Consider the following 19,721-nt stretch of genomic DNA (forward strand, 5'->3'; position numbering starts at 1 on the left):
GTATGTGTATTAAAGTAATCCAATGTTTAGTATTTGGTCCCATATTCCTAGCACACAATGATTACATCAAGCTTGTAACTCCACAAACTTGTTGGATGTATTCGCTGTTTGTTTTGGTTGTGTTTCAGATTATTTTGTGCCCAATGGAAATGAATGGTCAGTAATGTCATTTTGTCACTTTTATTGTAAACAAGAATATGTTTCTAAACACTTCTACATTAATGTCTCTGCTACCATGATTACAGATAGTCCTGAATGAATCGTAAATAATGATGAGTGAGAAAGTTACACACGCACAAATATCACACTCCAAAGACATGCTAACCTACAATAACAGAGGAGTTTAGCATTTTATGGGTGGGTATGATATTTATGCCTCTGTAATTTTCTCACTCATTCAGGATTATCCATAACCATGGTAGCATCCACATTAATGTGGAAGTGTTTAAAAACATATTCTATTGTTATTTACAATAATGTTAACTCCAAAATGACACAACACATTATTTACCATTCATTTCTATAGGGCACAAAATACTCTGAAACACAACCAAAACAAGTTCAGCAAATGCATCCAACAAATGTGTAGAGTCACACGCTTGGCACTCTTGCACCTTCCTTATTTCATTCCCAATTTTACTTTAAATAAAAACAAAAACAAATATTAGTTTATTCTCCACATGTTGTTATTGGATTGTCAACATTACAGAACCCATTTTATTTTTGTAAACTTAAGTTTACAATTTTTATTGAGGAAAATAAAAACAAATAGCATGGACACAATTATTGGCACCCAGGAATTAGCACAGCCTTTGGCCAACATAACTGGCAACAAATGCTTCTTGGAGCCACCAATGAGCTTGCTGCACATTTCTACTGGTAATGTGCCCACTTTTCAGTAGCAAACTGCTGTAATTCTTCAGTGTTTGAGGGGTGCCTCCAACTGCTGCTTTCAGCTCTCCACATGGGTTATGGATGTGATTCAGATCTATACTCTTCTCTGGCCACTCCAGAAGAATCATTTTGTCCATTGAATTTGTTTTTATTTTGTCAATTAAAATGGTCAACTTAAGTTGGTTATGCAATTGGTTCTGCAATGTTAAAAATATAATAACTAGGTGTGGGGACCAAACACTTTTTTTCTTAAATTCGAACTTATTTTTTTAAGAAATAGGGAATTATTTAAGAAAAGTGTAGGGGTGCCAATATATTTGGCCGCAACTGTATCATCTAAACTACTTGACTGATTTCAAAGCACTGCATGGCATGTATACCAAGCGTAGAGGGGGGGGGGGGGGGTTTATAGCTTAAAAGCCATAGGCTGCTTATTCTCATCTCTCATTCTAATTCTATGGGTTCTACATCCGCTTACTTTAACTCACTGAAGAACGGATGAAATTAACACCACACGCTCATTCCTTGCTTTAATTCTTAATAAAACCCATATTAATTACATAGACTAGAGTGTAGCCAGCCACTAAACTGTCGGCTGCCATAGTGTCTTCGTAACAGGAGACTGCTGAGAAAACTATGTGATTTACAGTTAGAAGCTTGTGGTTAGTGAAAGGTAATGACAGACCAGAGGTTGAACCAGAGCCACAGAGAGGGTTTATTTGCCTGGAAATCAAATATGGAGTGATATGTATTTACAACTGTCTGGTACAGCTTATTTCCAATCGAAAAGCATACATTGAATTTTCTTTGAGTTAATAGTGAAGACGTGTCAGGTATCTATGACAGGATATATTAAGTAATGGGGTCGCTTTCCTGTGTATCATATAAACTCATGAAATAATTATTGGATATACACAGTTCATAAGGATGTCCTCACATTCAACTATACCAGCAATTTCAATATTTACATAAATATGTTTCCTCAATCTGACTTGGTAAATCAAAGAAATCCCTGGTGTAAAATGCCGTCCAAATAAATATAATTATATTCTGGAAAACAAATACTCTTGGTCTGACTACAGCAAAGCCATGGGACTATTCCAAGACCCATTCATAATAATTCAAAATAAATAAAACGGACACATTACATTTACATAAGTATTCAGACCCTTTACTCTATACTTTGTTCAAGTACATTTGGCAGCGATTACAACCTAAAGTCTTCTTGGGTAGGACGCTACAAGCTTGGCACACCTGTATTTGGCGAGTTTCTCCCACTCTTCTCCGCAGATCCTCTCAAGCTCTGTCAGGTTGGATGGCGAGCATAGCTGCACAGCTATTTTCAGGTCTATCCAGAGATATTAGATCGGGTTCAAGTCCGGGCTCTGGCTGGGCCAGTCAAAGACCTTCAGAGACATGTCTCGAAGCCACTCCTGCATTGTTTTGGCTGTGTGTGTAGGGCCATTGTCCTGTTGGAAGGAGAACCTCTGCCCCAGTCTAAGGTTCTAAGGTCTGTAGAGCAGGTTTTCATCAAGGATCTCTCTGTACTTTTCTCCGTTCATATTTCCCTCGATCCTAACTAGTCTCCCAGTTCCTGAGCTGAAAATCATTCCCACAGCTTGATGCTGCCACCACTGTACTTCACCATAGGGATAGGGAAAGGTTTCATCCAGATATGACGCTTGACATTCAGGCCAAATAGTTCAATCTTGGTTTCAGCAGACCAGAGAATCTTGTTTCTCATGGTCTGAGAGTCCTTTAGGTGCCTTTTGGCAAACTCCAAGCATGCTGTCATGTGCCTTTTAATGAGGAGTGGCTTCCGTCTGGGCACTCTACCATAAAGGGCTGATTGGTGGAGTGCTGCAGAGATGGTTGTCCTTCTGGAAGGTTCTCCCATCTCCACAGAGGCCCTTCTCCCCTGATTGCTCAGTTTGGCTGGGCGGCCAGCTCTAGGAAGAGTCTTGGTGGTTCCAAACTTCTTCCATTTAAGATTGATGAAAGCCACTTCAATGCTGCAGACCTTTTTTGGTATTCTTCCCCAGAGCTGTGCCTCGACGCAATCCTGTTCCGGAGCTCTTTGGACCATTCCTTCAACCTCATGGCTTAGTTTTTGCTCTGACATACACTGTTAACTATGGGACCTTATATACAGTATACAGGTGTGTGCCTTTCCAAATCAAGTCCAATCAATTGAATTTACCACAGGTGAACCCCAATCAAGTAGTAGAAACATCTCAGGGATGGTCAATGGAAACAGGATGCACCTGAGCTCAATTTCGAGTTTAATAGCAAAGGGTAGGAATACTTATGTAAATAAGGTATTTCTGTTTTAATTTTTTAATGCAATTGCAGAAATGTCTAAAAACCTGTTATCGCTTTGTCATTATGGGGTATGGTGTGTAGACTGATGAGGAATTTGTTTTATTTAATCCATTTAGAACAAGGCTGTAACGTAACAAAATGTGGAAAAAGTCAAGGGGTCTGAATACTTTTTGAATGCACTGTAGATCCAAATTATTGTTCAGTCCCTAGCAATCATTGAAAACAATTTCAAAGCAAGTCTCCCAGGGTTTAAACACTGCACCAGCATTTCTACACCATGCCACATTCCCATACTGGAGTGTAAACAATGATTTTTTTTTAATGTCGAAGAAGAGAATAAATAATAGAAGGCAGGCTGCTGTGGCGTACTGGACACGCTGTTTGTACTTGTAACTCCAACTACTATTTATTATCCACCATGAGAGAGAAACTTGTTCAGAAAAAAATGTCAGGAATGTTGAGTTGTCTCCATTTTCTCTCCTCATTCTTTTTCAGTGCTTCCAATTTAAGATTTCCGTCACGCAATTTGACATAACTGGGGCGAGCACAATGGCTTATAAAGAATGTATGTGCACACCAACATCATGAGGTACAAACAGGCAATTTTTTTTAAGATGTTAACTCAATTATGCACACATGCTAGCCAAGTACTAGCTATAAAATCATAGTAGAGGAGGAATAGGATATATGTGGAATGAGCCAGAAGTGTGTAGTGTACATCCCAGACTATTGTCAGACTTAACAAAATGTTCCTTCACAAGGATGTGAAACAATGAGATAAAAATTGAGTTACAGAGTCTGAATTCTCCTAATCGTTTTCCCACAAAGCATGGTACCTCTGGGGAGAGCAAAACAAAGACAGAGATGTTTAGCTATCTACTCTCTCTCACACACCAGAGGTGGAGGACACTAACTCAAGTACAAGAGAGGGACCTAATGTCTTATTTTATGTGTACCCTTGCAGCTCTGACCTACTCTGAGTTACAGCTCAATACACAGCTACTCACTCATCCTAGTGTGCCAAGTGAAAAGAAAAGTCAAAACGTAGATTATTATTTTGAAATCAATGTGACCGACTGGGTTGAAACCCGTATTAGCCCATTGCGCTAAAGCCAAGGCAATACCTCAGTGAATAGCACATCAGTGAAGTCTTCACAATGGCAACAGTAAATCTGCAGTATCATGCAACTCACCCCCACCCCGTCCTCCTGTCGGTACTGCTTCCAGGCTTGGCCAGTGTCACTGAAGAGCAGCAGGTAGCCGCTGACCCAGTCTGAGCTGCCGTAGCGCCCCTGTGTGGCGACGGACGTCACCTCCATCCTGTCCCTGAGGTCCAGTTGCAGCCACGGCTGGCTGTCTGTCACCTGGGGAGACCAGCCTCCCGCTCCTTGGGAGACCAGAGAGAGAAAATATCATTTTTTAGCATTCTGTCGCTGCACAGTTTGGATCGAATTGTGGTCGGTGTTTTGGCCAGTAACCCTTAACCTGTGGGCCTTGCCTGCATGGAATTGATGCTGAATTCTTGCATTTCTGTCTGCATGGGGAGTATCCTGTGAATGCTAGACTCCTCTGTATACGGTATGTGAGGTTTTTCGATTGCTGTGGAATATTAACAAACCCCCTCTATCATGCTGTCTAATAACCCCCTTCTATCATGCTGTATGAAATTAAGTGTGAAAACACTATTTTGTTTAAATGACACTCCAGCCACCCTAGTCATAGCCACCCTAGTCATAGACTGTTCTCTCTGACACCGCACGGCAAGCGATACCGATGCACCAAGAATGGAACCAACAAGACCCTGAACAGCTTTTACCCCTGAGCCATAAACTGCTAAATAGTTAGTTAAATAGTTAACCAATAGCTACCTCGACTATCAGCATTTACCCTTTTTGTTTTTAGCTCTTTTGACACACGCTGCTGCTACAGTTTATTATCAAATTAAATTGTATTGGTCACATACACATGGTTAGCAGATGTTAATCCGAGTGTAGTGAAATGCTTGTGCTTCTAGTTCCGACAGTGCAGTAATATCTAACAAGTAATCTAACAATTCCCCAACAACTACCTAATACACACAAATCTAAACGGGTGAATGAGAATATGTACATATAAGTATATGGATGCGCAATGGCAGAGTGGCATAGGCAAGGTGCAGTAGATGGTATAAAATACAGTATATACATGTGATATGAGTAAGATATGTAAACATTATTAAAGTGGCATTATTTAAAGTGGCATTGTTTAAAGTGACTAGTGATCCATTTATTAAAGTGGCCAGTGATTGGGTCTCAATGTGGGCAGCAGCCTCTCTGAGTTAGTGATTGCTGTTTAGCAGTCTGATGGCCTTGAGATAGAAGCTGTTTTTCAATCTCTCGGTCCCAGCTTTGATACACCTATACTGACCTCGCCTTGTGGATGATAGCGGTGTTAACATGCAGTGGCTCGGGTGGTTTTTGTCCTTGATGATCTTTTTGGCCTTCCTGTGACATCGAGTGCTGTAGGTGTCTTGGAGGGCAGGGAGTTTGCCCCCGGTGATGTGTTGTGCAGACCGCACCACCCTTGCAGTTAGCCTTGCAGTTGTGCCTCTGTAAAAGTTTGTCAGGGTTTTAGGGGATATGCCAAATTTCTTCAGCCTCCTGAGGTTGAAGAGGTGATGTTGCGCCTTCTTCACCACACTGTCTGTATGGGTTGACCATTTCAGTTTGTCTGTGATGTGTACACCCAGGAACCTAAAATGTTCCACCTTCTCCACTGCTGTCCCTTCGATGTGGATAGGGAGGTGCTTCTTCTGCTGTTTCCTGAAGTCCACGATCATCTCCTTTGTTTTGTTGACGTTGAGTGAGAGGTTGTTATCCTGACACCACACCTCCTCCCTGTAGGCTGTCTCGTCGTTGTTGGTAATCAAGCCCACTACTGTTTTGTCATCTGCAAACTTGATGATTGAGTTGGTGAACAGGGAATACAGGAGAGGGCTGAGCACACACCCTTGTGGCGCCCCAGTGTTGCGGGTCAGCGAAGTGGAGATGTTGTTTCCTACCTTCACCACCTGGGGGCGGCCAGTCAGAAAGTCCAGGACCCAGTTGCACAGGGCGGGGTTGAGACCCAGGGCCTCCAGCTTTATGATGAGTTTGGAGGGTACTTTGGTGTTGAATGCTGAACTGTAGTCAATGAACAGCATTCTTACATAGGTATTCTTTTTGTCCAGATGGGATAGGGCAGTGTGCAGTGTGATGGCGATTGCGTCAACTGTGGACCTGTTGGGGCGGTATGCAAACTGAAGTGGGTCTAGGGTGGCTGGTAAGGTGGCGGTGATATGATCCTTGACTAGTCTCTCAAAGCAATTCATGATGACAGAAGTGAGTGCTACGGGGCGGTAGTCATTTAGCTCAGTTATCTTTGACTTCTTGGGTACAGGAAGAATGTAGCCATCTTGAAGCATGTGGGGACAACAGACTGGGATAGGGAGCGAATGAATATGTCTGTAAACACACCAGTCAGCTGGTCTGCGCATGCTCGCGGCTAGGGATGCCGTCTGGGCCAGCGGCCTTGCGAGGGTTAACTCGTTTACATGTTTTACTCACGTCAGCCACGGAGAAGGAGAGGGGGGGGTGCAGTCTTTGTTAGCAAGCTGCGACGGTGGCACTGTATTATCCTCAAAGCGGGCAAAGAAGGTGTTTAGTTTGTCTGGAAGCGTGACGTCAGTGTCCGTGACGTGGCTGTTTTTGTTTTTGTAGTCCGTGATTTCCTGAAGACCCTGCCATATACGTCTCGTGTCTGAGCCGTTGAATTGCGACTCCACCTTGTCCCTGTACCTGCATTTCGCTTGTTTGATTGCCTTGCGGAGGGAATAACCACACTGTTTATATTCAGCCATATTTCGAGACCTTTTTCCATGGTTAAATGCAGGGGATCGTGCTTTCACTTTTGCGCGAATGCCGCCATCCATCCACGGTTTCTGGTTAGGGTAGGTTTTAATAGTCACAGTGGGTCCAACAGCTCCAATGCACTTCTTTATAAACGCACTCACCGAGTCGGCGTATATTCCTGTCCACGTGATCAAAACAATCTTGTTGCGTGGCTTCCGATTGGTCAGACCAGCGTTGACTGGTTCTCGTCACTGGTACATCCTGTTTGAGTTTCTGCCTATAAGACGGTTCGAGCAAGATGGCGTCATGGTCGGATTTGCCGAAGGGAGGGCGGGGATAGGACTTTGTATGCATAACGGAATTGAGAGTAGCAGTGGTCGAGAGTATTAGCCCTGCGTGTCGTGCAATCAATATGCTGATAGAATTTAGGTAGCCTTGTTCTCAAATTTGCTTTGTTAAAATCCCCAGCAGCAATAAATGTAGCCTCCAGATTTATAGTTTCCAGTTTACATAGAGTCCAGTGAAGTTCCTTAAGGGCCGTCTTGGTGTTCTCTTGAGGGGGAATGTACACAGCTGTGACTATAACTGACAAGAATTCTCTTGGTAGGTAAAATGGCCGGCGTTTGATTGTAAGGAATTCTAGGTCGGGTGAGCAGAAGGACTTGAGTTCCTGTATGTTGTTATGATTACACCATGAGTCATTCATCATAAAGCACACACACCCGCACTTCCTCTTTCCAGAGAGGTGTTTATCTCTGTCGGCGCGATTCATGGAGAAGCCCGGATGCTGAACCGATTCGGACAACATATCCCGAGAGAGCCATGTTTCCGTGAAACAGAGAATGTTACAATCTCTGATGTCTCTCTGGAAGGCAACCCTTGCTCGAATTTCGTCTACCTTTTTGTCAAGAGACTGGACATTGGCGAGTAGTATGCTCGGAAGTGGTGAGTGACGTCTACGGAGCCTGACCGGGAGGCCGCTCCGTCTGCCCCTTCTGTGGCACCGTTGTTTCTGGTAGCCTACTGGAATTAGATCCATTGTCCTAGGTGGTGGTTTCACTGTTAGTGTACACCTGTTTTTTATGAAGCATGTGACAAATAACATTTGATTTTATTTGAAATGCATCAGTGTACTTGATATAGTCGAAGGGCCACCCACCAAAAAAGGCTTCAGAAAAGGCATTCTGTGACCCGGGAAACAACACTGCAAAGTTTCAACATCATTACATAGATCATTTGATGTGTATGAACACCGTGTGGTTAAAAAGTTTAAAAAGTTGCACATTAATGAAATATTATAAATCAAAAGGTACGATTTTGAAATCATAGCACATTTTGGGTAATTTCCCCTAGCAACATTATGAGGTTGCAGTGTCACATCTTGGTTACAATTGTTACGCACATTCTGTTGTCCATACTTGCAGATAGCAACATACTGTATGTACCGGACCAGAGGAAATAATACGAGATAAGAAGCTGTTGAAAGGTGCAAAATAAATTTGTCTCAGATGCCAGAACGTCGCCGATGTAGCTGTCAGTACCTTGAATGTTTTGAGAGCTGTGTTATCTAACAAACATTGTGGTGTCTTTAGTTTGGCTAGCAGGCAAAATAAATGATGGCCCTTGTAGGCTAAATACTACTGTTAAAATGTCGTATATTAACTACGAAAACCACTGTACAGGTACATGTTTAAAACCTATTTCCTAATTCCGGGGTTCATCTGGATAAGTCAAAGACCGATAACCTGTTGCTTGAGCTTATGCAAGGTCAAACACCGAACGCACAAATAGATCTGTGTTCTGTGCACCAGCGTGCAACAAAAGTAAAGAAGGTGAAACATAGCAGCAAATTTCCCAAGATGCTCTATGATTTTGATGCAAAAAATCATAACTGTTGTTAACAATAACAAATGAATGTGCAACTTTTACAAGTTTTGAACCACACTGTGTTCATATTAATAACAGTATCTATATAATGTTGTTGAAATTTTGAGGTTTTGTTTCCTGGGTCACGGAACAAAACATTTTTGGTGGATGGCCCTTGGACTAATATGATAAATACACTGGTGAATAATAACCTCAGTATCTACATCCAAACATTCATGTGAAAGTGTGATATTGCGGTGCTGTGTACAATTAGTAGATTCAGACCCCACAAGCCGCCCAGTTATCAAGCAGAAGAAACAGGTCAGTTCATGTTCATTACTCAGCTGCTGTGGGCTGGGACACAACACCATAGGAACAGATGAGTTCTGAATATTAAACCAGAGTCTCAGTCACAGAGGAAGCATCATTTACGGAGACCACCCCCCCCCACCCCACCCCCCAGGATCATTTTGGTTGTTACAGACTCACATACGGTTACAGAGGTAAAACATGACCTGGGGTCAGTCGGGTTAGGCTAGGTGTTCACCTTCATATCCCAAGTCATTGAGAATCATTATCTAGTTTCAGACAGTAGACTCATTTATATATCAATTTATTGATCTGTGACCCTTGTTGTTATGGCTAAGAGCAACATTTAAATTGGCTAAACGGTGCCGACATGTACAATGAGTACTGTTTCAGAGATATATATTTAATAGGCTCATGAGGTGGATCTTAATGCAATAATAAGCATAATGCTATTTCAAACTAATCCTGGATAAGATTTTTACATTTTTTATGATATCCTAATATTACGGTCCATAAGAGCTGTTTGGCAAACTAAAACACCTTCCTTTTATCTTAGATAAAGCATTATTGATTGTCTCTAGGTATTGTTCAGAAACTTTAAATAAAAAAATATTACTTTCCATTGTAACTCACCATCTCTTCTGTTGATCTTGGCAAAGTGTGGAGCGTTACTGACAGAGGACTGTGAGGAGCTCTCTAAGGAAGCTGGGGGTAGCATGGATACCAATGGGCCATTACAAATATCTGTAAGAGTAAAAAACAGAGTATGCTGTATGAAGTTCATGGTGGGGTACAATATATAGAGCTTTAGCACCATCATTATGTACTAGAGCAGGGGTGTCAAACATACATAATAAAAAATAAAATAATATTAATAATAAAAACATTTATATATATATACATGTATATATATATAATATACTGTATACACTGAGTGTACAAAACATTAGGATGACAGACTGACCAGGTGAAACCAGGTGAAATATATGATCACTTATTGTTCGCAATTTTATGGAAAATGATGTTTGTGTCTGCAAGCGCAGCACGGTATGGGGTCTAAATGCAAGTATTGCTGAAATAGCAGGGCTGCCTCACTTAACCACTCCACAAATCTCTCCCCATCTCTCCCCAGCAGTCCATTAACTCAAGCAGTGACCCCTAAAAAGAGGACAGTAGAATCCACAGTACCCTAGGCAGCCCTATGTGTTTGTGTGTGTGTGTGTGTGTGTGTGTGCACGTGCGAGTGTCAGTAGTGTTCCTCCTAATCCATCAGATTAGATCACTTCCACCAGGCAGAAGGAGATTAAGAGGTCAGTGATCTGAACTTGTCGGCCTCTTCTTCCACTGATCCAGCCCTGCCTGCCAGGCCCCAATAAGAGCAGTGAGTGGGGTGGAGCTCATTCACTTAGCTAGCTACTGCACCACAACTCTCCTTTGTTGTTTCCACTGAGCAGTGTGGCTTCTGGAGCATCACCATGTGGCTGCTAAAGAGGATCCCAGGACGTAAAAAGAACTGGCAACAGCTTGATTACAATGATCACTGTACTCTCTCCATCAGTGACTCATTCATCGATTTCTCTCTTTACATCATTTGGTTTTGGATGCCATCCACTCCATGTTGAATTTATCCTGGAAACATCTGCAGTAACTAATGAACATTCATCTGGTAGATAACAACTTCATGTTGAAAATGACAGCAGGAGCCTGTTTGCGACACTTTGGAAGTATCTTTGAGGACAACACACCACATTTCAGCTGACCTGAATTGACTGCACTTATATCACTTGCCAGCAGATGTCTCTAAATGTTGATTCACAGATTGACTCAAGTGGATCAAGCTGTTTTTTTAAAGGATATAGATATAATAAAAAAACACAGCTTAGAGACACCATACACCAGATATATACATACACAGATGCCCAACTTTTGAGGAAAATCCCATAATTTCACAAGGAATTATACATTTTTATCCTAATGTTATTAAACATTGTGTGGCAAATAGGTTTTCTGTTTCTAGTGAAAATCCTTACATTACATTGTAGCCATTTCCTGCAGCCAAATGACCAAATCGCCTCTAATGGCCTCATGGGTGGAATGCAATTCCTATTTGTCCTAATTTCATAATGAATAAACATAATTTCAAAGAAACTTGGTCAGATGGTTTTGTTATATTTCATTATTTTGTGATATATATAAAGTGTAGTATTGGGATGCAACCTCAACATGTAATACATTACAACTCTGATTTAGCCCAGTGTAGTAAAAGGTTTTAATCATCCCTGCCCACTACTTAAGCACTCTAAGCATGACTCTGTCTATCTCTTTCTATTTATATCTATCCATCTCTTTTTATCTCTCACACAATCCATCAGGCTCTGGGGATCATGCAACCCCTTTGAAACAAAGCAAGCACCTTTGATCCTGACGGCCTTCTCACAAACATCTTCATCAATGTCAGGTTAGTCTTTCACTTCTGCAAAAGTACCTGCTCTATTTCATCTGATGGTTACACCAAATCTTAACACACCTATGAGACCTTTGTACAGTGGAAAGGGTACACCAATGATATTTTTATGTCACAGCAGCATATAACGTAAAGCAATCGGCAAGGACATAACTCTAAGAGGCCCCAGAATACAAAGACAATTACGGTAGCTCACTTATAAAATGTGTGTTTTATGAACAGTGTTTTTGTTTATAGCCTCCATCTAGTTATTTGGCACCGAGCCAATAGCTGGGCTGTCAATCAGGAAGAATTATGGGTAGAGGATGATTTGCCTGCAAAGCTGCACTGCTCTGCTCAGTGCCTCCTTGCCTTGGGATAATTGAAAATCTATCCTAGCTATGAATGAGTTCGTGCCACGGCACACTCGCTATGCAAAGTGCTTGGGCTTAAATCTTAAACACTCACTCCCATAAGCAGACACACACACACACACACACGCACGCACGCACGCACGCACGCACGCACGCACGCACGCACGCACGCACGCACGCACGCACACACACACACACACACACACACACACACACACACACACACACACACACAGAGAGAGAGAGATGAACAGAAACAAACACAAACAAAGTTGGAAAAGAAAGCTGAACCAGGAGCCAGCCCTTTCTATAAACTCATAGCTTGTACAGTAGATCCTGACAGGGTATGATGGACTGTGATTTTAGTATCCACACCAGTGAGAAACATCTTGACACCTCCAGGCTCGTAGAACATAGCTGGGGTTATCAGTGATTGTGTTTGGGATAAAGAAAATCAAAGAAGCTGCACTCCCTTCCACTTCCCTCTGTTCCCCAAGGTGTGCTATCATGCAGTGATGCATGGTGAGATAGATGGCTGTGAACACATTTAGATGCACACTGTGAGCTCTCTTTTTTCTCCTTGGCCTATACACTTCCTCAAGGCCCATAAAGAACATATTTTTGTCATGTAACACAATGACCCATACTTAATTTAGTGGGAAGACTATTCGAGTGGAAGGAAGTTAGGCTATTTTGAGGTTGAAAACATCAATATGACTGCAAATTAGAGTACAAAACCAAATGTAATTTGTGAGTCAGTTTTGGAAAAACAACTACATTATCCAGTCAAACTTGATGGCCACATTTAGCTCATTCAAATCCACAAAATACCGCATTTGATTCTGCTTTTCACACTATATTTATTCAAGCTTTTTGGTAGATCTCAAACGTGACTTTTCAAACCCAATCTACTTCATCTAACTTGCTCTCTTCAAAATGTGCAACAACTTTTTACAACACAAAGGCCCCTGAGTTGACTTCCATCACACACATGGCTCATTAGCCAGCATCCCCTCCTAGTCTTTGTGCTAAACAAACAGCGCTCCACAAAGAAATCAAGCTCAATTACGCCAACAAACTGCCTTTTGTAGCGTATGCGTCTGGAATATTTTTAGCTCCGTTTCAGGCCCCAGCGCACCTGCCGATGACTAGCAGCATGGTCAGAGCAGAAGTTGTGGAGCTGTTTAAATTCTGAGACTAAACAGAAGAAAAAACTGCTTTTGCAACAGCTAATGGCTATCCAAATACGATCCTTAAATCCTAAATCCAATATTATCTCTAAAGAACTATATGGAGAGACTTGAAGAAGACAAAGATGCCCAAATGAGCTTCCTGTGTGCTAGGCACAGCAGACACCGTCTACCCCCATGTCTACCCACGATGCATCACTCCAAAAGGATCCAGAGGAACAATGACATGATCCAGTAAAGAATGGATGTATGCCTCCGGGTAGTATCGATAAAGCAGAATACGATACCTTACATGTATTTATAGACTGGTCCCATCTCATCTCTGTTCAGGCAGAAACATTGAGTATGGCTGAGGTATCGGTTGACAATTAGCTACAGACGCAGGCTGAATTTGAGGAAGTGCCGGTCAATACATGTGATTGAGAAACACAGCACTGTACTGTAGCACTTAATTTCCAATAATGTGTCTGATAGAGTGAGCAGCAAAACATAGTTTAGAGAGAAAGTGTTGATAACTGATCTGAAGGCTGATATGTTTAGGTTTACTTACAGACCGAGCGATAACGTGACTATCACACACTTCATAAATTCAAGAGATTTTACACTGCTGGTGAGAATTCTCAGTCAATGCACAAAGGAGAAGTAACACATACTGTGAAACATGGTCAACCACTCTGTTCATTTTTCATATCATTATCAAGTTGGCATAGATGGCGGTGGAGCTGCTCTTTTGATACATATCCCATTCTGATTAGTCTTTCTGGTTGTGTCACCTCTGTGTGATACACTACCCCACACTGAACTCACCATTAGCCAACAGTGTGTGTCACTATGCAAAGAAACCAGAGGTTACTGGCTGATTAGCCCCTCGTGAATACTAGATTGGAAAAGAGAGACTCTCATTGGACAAAAATGACAGCTTGGCTTCCATATCCAAGCAGCCCCAGATGGTGGTCCTGATACGGCCGTCCTCTCTCCTGCCTGTGGAAATGTCACCAAGCCCGTTTACATTTTAATACATGCAGATTAAGTGTTGAAGGCTCACCTTCATTAGAACTGGGGAAATAACTCATACAATACTTTCTGGAGAAATACATTTAATTAAAAGCTGTCCAAAGATGGTCAAAATAAAGACAGCAGGTTTCAGATTAGATAAAACGGTTGACTGTTCGCTCTGAGAACATCAATTCCCGAACCCAGATGTACTAATTTTGTCATATTGTTACAAAGATGCTCAAATTTAAACGATATAATGCTGCAATAGCTACCTGTCTGGCTCAATCATGAGTCCTGCTCAAAATGTTTGCAGGATCCACCTGTATCATCAAACCCTAGATCATCAATTGAAAACTGTGTGTATGAGATTCCTTCTCACAGAAATGAGGAGTTACAGAGTAATAGCCACTGACAGAAAATGTCTGGCGGTATTCCCAAGTTTAAACCGTGCTTCCTGTCTGCTCGGTCTACTTTGGAGATGGAAAGTAGGGAAACATTACCTTGTTATTCTTATCACGCAGTAAAAGCCCTGCATAGCACCAGTGTTCTCTTATCGGCACGGTCAATAGTAAGTGGTCACTTGTAATCCTTAGCAATCCTTTGCCAGTAACACCAGAAATAAATAGAAGATGGAACTTACGGACTATACAGCTATTTGTAGCATATTCATTGCACTCTATAGATCGGGAATGGTGTACCATCAGTGTGAGAGCGATACGTTTGGAAATGCAAAGGCCTCCACTGGCGCCACATTCATCAAATAGATTTTTCCTCTCCCAGGGGGGCCAATATATTATTGCTCTAAATAGCTTTATATCATATATTGTTCGTTATTGGGGGGGGTGGGGGGGTGGGTGGTTTTAGCATTGCGCAATACCAGTTAGCTCTCCTCTGTCCAGATCAAATATATGTATCATAAACAACCCTAAGATAATACAATTGTGGCACATCCTGCTCACATGATTTTAGGTGAACACACAGGCTGCAGAAAAACTTTGGAGATGCATTCAAGATGCAAATACCTTGGTATTTTGACTGACAATGATTTATCGTTTAAAAAAAACATAACTAAGCGTGTTAAGAATTGAATTTTTTTATTTAAATAGATCTTGTCTCTCTCCAGTCAACAGGAAGCAAGTTGGGCAGTCAACCCTTCTACCTGTTCTTTATTATGGTGATACTATTATTGTTACTATTATTGTTATTACTATTATTATTGTGTATATGAATGTGCATTTTGAAGTGTATTGTGGTGCTATACAGGGCTCACCTGGAAAAGAGACCTTGGTCTCAGCATTGACTCCTTGTCAAAATAAAGGTTAAATACATTTACAGTGATAAAATAGGCTTCATTCTCCCTACAGTATTCAGCACATGCAGTATATTATGTGTGGCCGTGGGGCGATAACATGAACAAGCACAAGTGTATGGTAGGGGAGCAAAAAACAATAACTTACAAAGATACTTTTACATAATGGGGTGTACCATAGCAACAACTAGGGAGATATTCCAACATACAGTATATCATTGGTTTAATACTGCCATACCCCTTTCTTCATTCATTAGCTTAACAAGGCATGCTCCTCGACCATACTATCTCTGAATACATTAGGCTACATTCAAGGGTGAGTTATTTTTTGAATCCTGTACCAAACATAACCCCCGTCTATAGCACAAGCCGGAGGTTGCCAAGAACTGCATTCTAATGTGATGATCGCCAACACCTTGAAAGAACCACAGTCTTTTTTCTTGGCATTTCAAATGAACAACATGCCCCTCGAAGTCACACATGAAAGGAAGTGCAAAACAGCCCCATCCATCCACATCCAGCCATCCACACTCTAAATAGAACAAAAGACAGAGAAACATGTTTCACTTAATTAACCATGTAGTAATTGAACTCTAACTTCTGGGAAACATGTAGGAATCTCTATGAATAAGGCGTATTGAAAAGAGAATCTATTGTAATCAACCTGATTCATAGACTTCATATTGTCTATGTGATTCTTGGCTGTGTGTGTAGGTCCACACAATGAACAAAGCAGAACATGGATGAGAGTACCTTTGCCTTTAGGACTGTACCAGCCCCAAGTCACACATTCAATAACCCTACCACCAGAGTAGCTCATAAAATGCTGCTGTCTTTATCAGTGGGTGCCCTTTCATTTGGATGTTTTGTTGAATGTCAATCTGTTTTGTTGTATGCCATCCACCAAACCACTGGGGAGATAATAATGGTCTATCTTTCCATATTTAACTGCACGTGTGCTGTCCATCTCTGATCCACTACCAGCAACAGTAGTGACAGCACTATACTGTCAAATACATTACCATAATTGGACCATTACGTGAAGTCAGATATGTTAAGGAAATCCAGAACCATTATCGAGAAGGGAAAACATTTAATTGGATAATTATGTGTAGTGACTAACATCTAAATTGTACTTCTACTGTGTCCCATGGCCTTTCCATGTTATTACATACAGTATGCACTGTACATCGACCCATTCATGTGATGTACTTTTGAACACTCATTGCCTATGGCAGTTTGGATCTCCCAGGCTCTAGCTAGCTGAGCTCTTTCTCCATACTGACTTGCCTAGTTAAATAAAGGTTTACATTTTATTTGATTTTTTTGTACAAATACTGGAGACTTCAGTCTACACATTGGAAGTGGGAGCTCCCTACTGCTGTGTTCTGCCTCATTTATCTCTTGATGAATGCATCACCCTTTTATGAATCTCTACAACAGTAGGAGTTCCTTCCATTCTAGAGACTGAGTGAGTGCCTGCTTTGCATTAATCAGCTAGTAGAATATGGTGAGGACTCAGGACTGCTTTTACACATACATGCATAGTCAATAGGATGCTGTCATCTTTGCTGCATTGTGGGATGGTGCAGTACTTTACCAAATGTACTTCAGTAAGTGCCTCTGCTATGGGATTTAATTTACTCTGAAATGTCTGCTCAAAAAGAAACCGAACGGAAAATCAAAGCAAATAAAACTTAGTATGGTTGTCCGTGTGAGTGTTTATACTGTTAGTAATATAAGTATGTGCATAATATTGTGGGATACAGTAGCTGTGATAGTGTAGCTGTGATAGTATTACTGTAAACCCGGAGCAATATTCCACCCACAGAGGCATGGTGACGTGAGTGATATCAAGAGACAGCTCTGGTAATGAAAGCCCCCGCTGTTTTCATCCAAAGGCAACTTTCAAAATAATAATTTCACTCCCAGCAGGAAACTTTCCCTTTCAAGCGCCATCCTTTGGCCTTTATAAAAATAAGATAAAGTAAATGATAAAGCAAGTCCAACCACCTGCTGGACTTCACTGTGAACCATTTGAATAGCACTAAGATTACAGGCCCACGGGCCCAGCAGCATATGCTGGAAATCATTGGATGAAATAGGTTATTTAGTAGATGTTCAGTATCAATTATGAATATTTGCAAGCAACGGATCCGGTAGCCTTCATAGGACACCAGACCTAGGAGCACGAGGACATGCTCCTCTGGGAGGATGTGGCTGCCATTATCTCTGTCACCTGACACAGGGGCTACACAAACCACCCATGATGGATATTGGGCTTCTCCTTTTGTTTCTCAAAGGTAAATATGAGAACGGCCATTTGCTTGTCCTCTAGGTGAATCTAGCCATTTCATCTCTGAGCAGCATGTCAATTCTGATCACTGGATACATTTGAGTGACCACAAGAAGGTCATAAATGAATAATCTAGCTGTCAGTTTAGCTCAGTTCACTGGGTTACATCACGAGAATAAACTGCTTTTATGCCTATCTCACAGGTACCAGGTCTCAAAGCCACCCATCAATTCTATGTTTTGGATAACAATTAGTATTTTAAGTTAATTTCCTTCAATAACTTAATTAATTATGCACGAATAATGTATATAGTTGTTTAACATGTTTGATATGGAGTTATAACAAATCGTTACCAATTTTGCACAATACACCACTTATCATCCACCTAAAAACTCAGGTGAGGAAGGACGACCACTAGCGACGACAACATCAAAACAACTGGACTAAACAGATGCTGGCACAACAAATCAAAGACAATTGAATGTTCATTTAATACGACATATCAGAGAGAGAAACAAATGCCAACGATGCTGTGAATGACAATAGGGGTGAATATAATTTCCAACAAATTATGTTACTGCTAATTATGCTGCAATTATAGGTTATAGAAAATAATTTACTGATATTTCAAATAAAAAAAGTGTCATCTTAAGCAACACTAGAAAGACAATAGACAAAGGAATCTAATATATCACGTTATAGTTGCAACACACGGCCCTACACCTATACATTTACTTGTAAAAATAAACATAGCTATAACGTTATTATCTAGGCTTTTGCTTCTTCGGGCATGTCAGCATACATCTATGTTTTCATCCATATGAGTCATAAGACTACAGGAAAAAGCATGTCACCAAACGCGCACGGTTTCATTTCCAAAACCAGTGGTACTGGTAAGCAACTTCTGATACTCACAGTGACTGGCGGCGGACGCAGAGCTGGAGGCACTCAAAAGACAGACAATGAAGATATATAACCGAGACAGCTTTCGCAATTCCATTCTCCCTACTGTGATATATCCTGATGTTGTAGGAAGAGAGTAAATCTCATGAAAGCGATGCCTTCAAGTGTCTCTAGCGCGGACGGAATCACGCAGTGTGTTTGAAGCCCAGTGGAAAAGTAAACCACTCCCCCATCAGCAGTCCTTCACAGATGCTCAGCCCGTAGAATCTCTCTCTCTCTCTCGTGCTCTCTCCTTCTCTTTTTCTCCTCTCTCAACGTATATCTCTCTAGTATTTCATGAATTGGTTTCAAGTCATGGCCGTTCTAGTATTTTTTTGAAGTATGTGAGTGTGTGTGATTTTGTACAGTAGTGTAACTAGTTTTGCCGCTCCTCTTGCTGCGCTCTAGACCATTTCAGCAACAACGTAGCTGGACAAACTGTCAAACAGGAGGCGGCTCTGGAGTCAAAATTAGTGAATGTTCATTTGGATAATAGTATGTCAACATTAAAATGTATGTAAGAGGCTATGAGGGGAGAAAATATTGTTTTTGATGCATTCCGTTTAAAATATATCTGTGTATGGTAAAATAAGATGAGGAAATGACATTAAGGAATTTAGGAGGAAGTTAAGTTTTATGGATAATTCTCTCTCCTCCAGGCAGCAGATAGGCTCTATGTTAAACATCCTAGATGCTCTGATTACAGACCACGATACAGATCTTGGTAACATAATGTATTTCTGCTATTTCCAGCTTTCCCATTCATAAACTCAGGTCTTTCATCACTGCCAGTGGATGGTCATTGTTTTCAGGCATGGGTTATTATTTAGTCCAGTGGTTTCCAAACTTTTTATAGTCCCGTACCCCTTCAAGCATTCAACCTCCAGCTGTGTACCCCCTCTAGCACAAGG

General features: G+C 41.3%; 1 protein-coding gene across 2 annotated transcripts in view; it reads right to left on the reverse strand.

Moving 5' to 3' along the window:
* LOC129821200 (contactin-associated protein-like 5) overlaps positions 1–19,157 on the reverse strand; it is a 65,073-nt gene extending 45,916 nt beyond the window's left edge. For both annotated transcript variants that reach the window (XM_055878573.1, XM_055878572.1), the window contains exons 1-3: positions 18,784–19,157; positions 9,894–10,004; positions 4,410–4,603 (exon numbers count right to left, since the gene is read on the reverse strand). In XM_055878573.1, the coding sequence (XP_055734548.1) occupies positions 4,410–4,603; positions 9,894–10,004; positions 18,784–18,868 (390 nt within the window). In that variant the 5' untranslated portion in view covers positions 18,869–19,157. The remainder of the gene's footprint in view (positions 1–4,409; positions 4,604–9,893; positions 10,005–18,783) is intronic.
* Positions 19,158–19,721: the final 564 nt, after the last annotated feature.

Source organism: Salvelinus fontinalis, chromosome 23 (assembly GCF_029448725.1).
Source record: "Salvelinus fontinalis isolate EN_2023a chromosome 23, ASM2944872v1, whole genome shotgun sequence".
NCBI lineage: Eukaryota > Metazoa > Chordata > Actinopteri > Salmoniformes > Salmonidae > Salvelinus > Salvelinus fontinalis.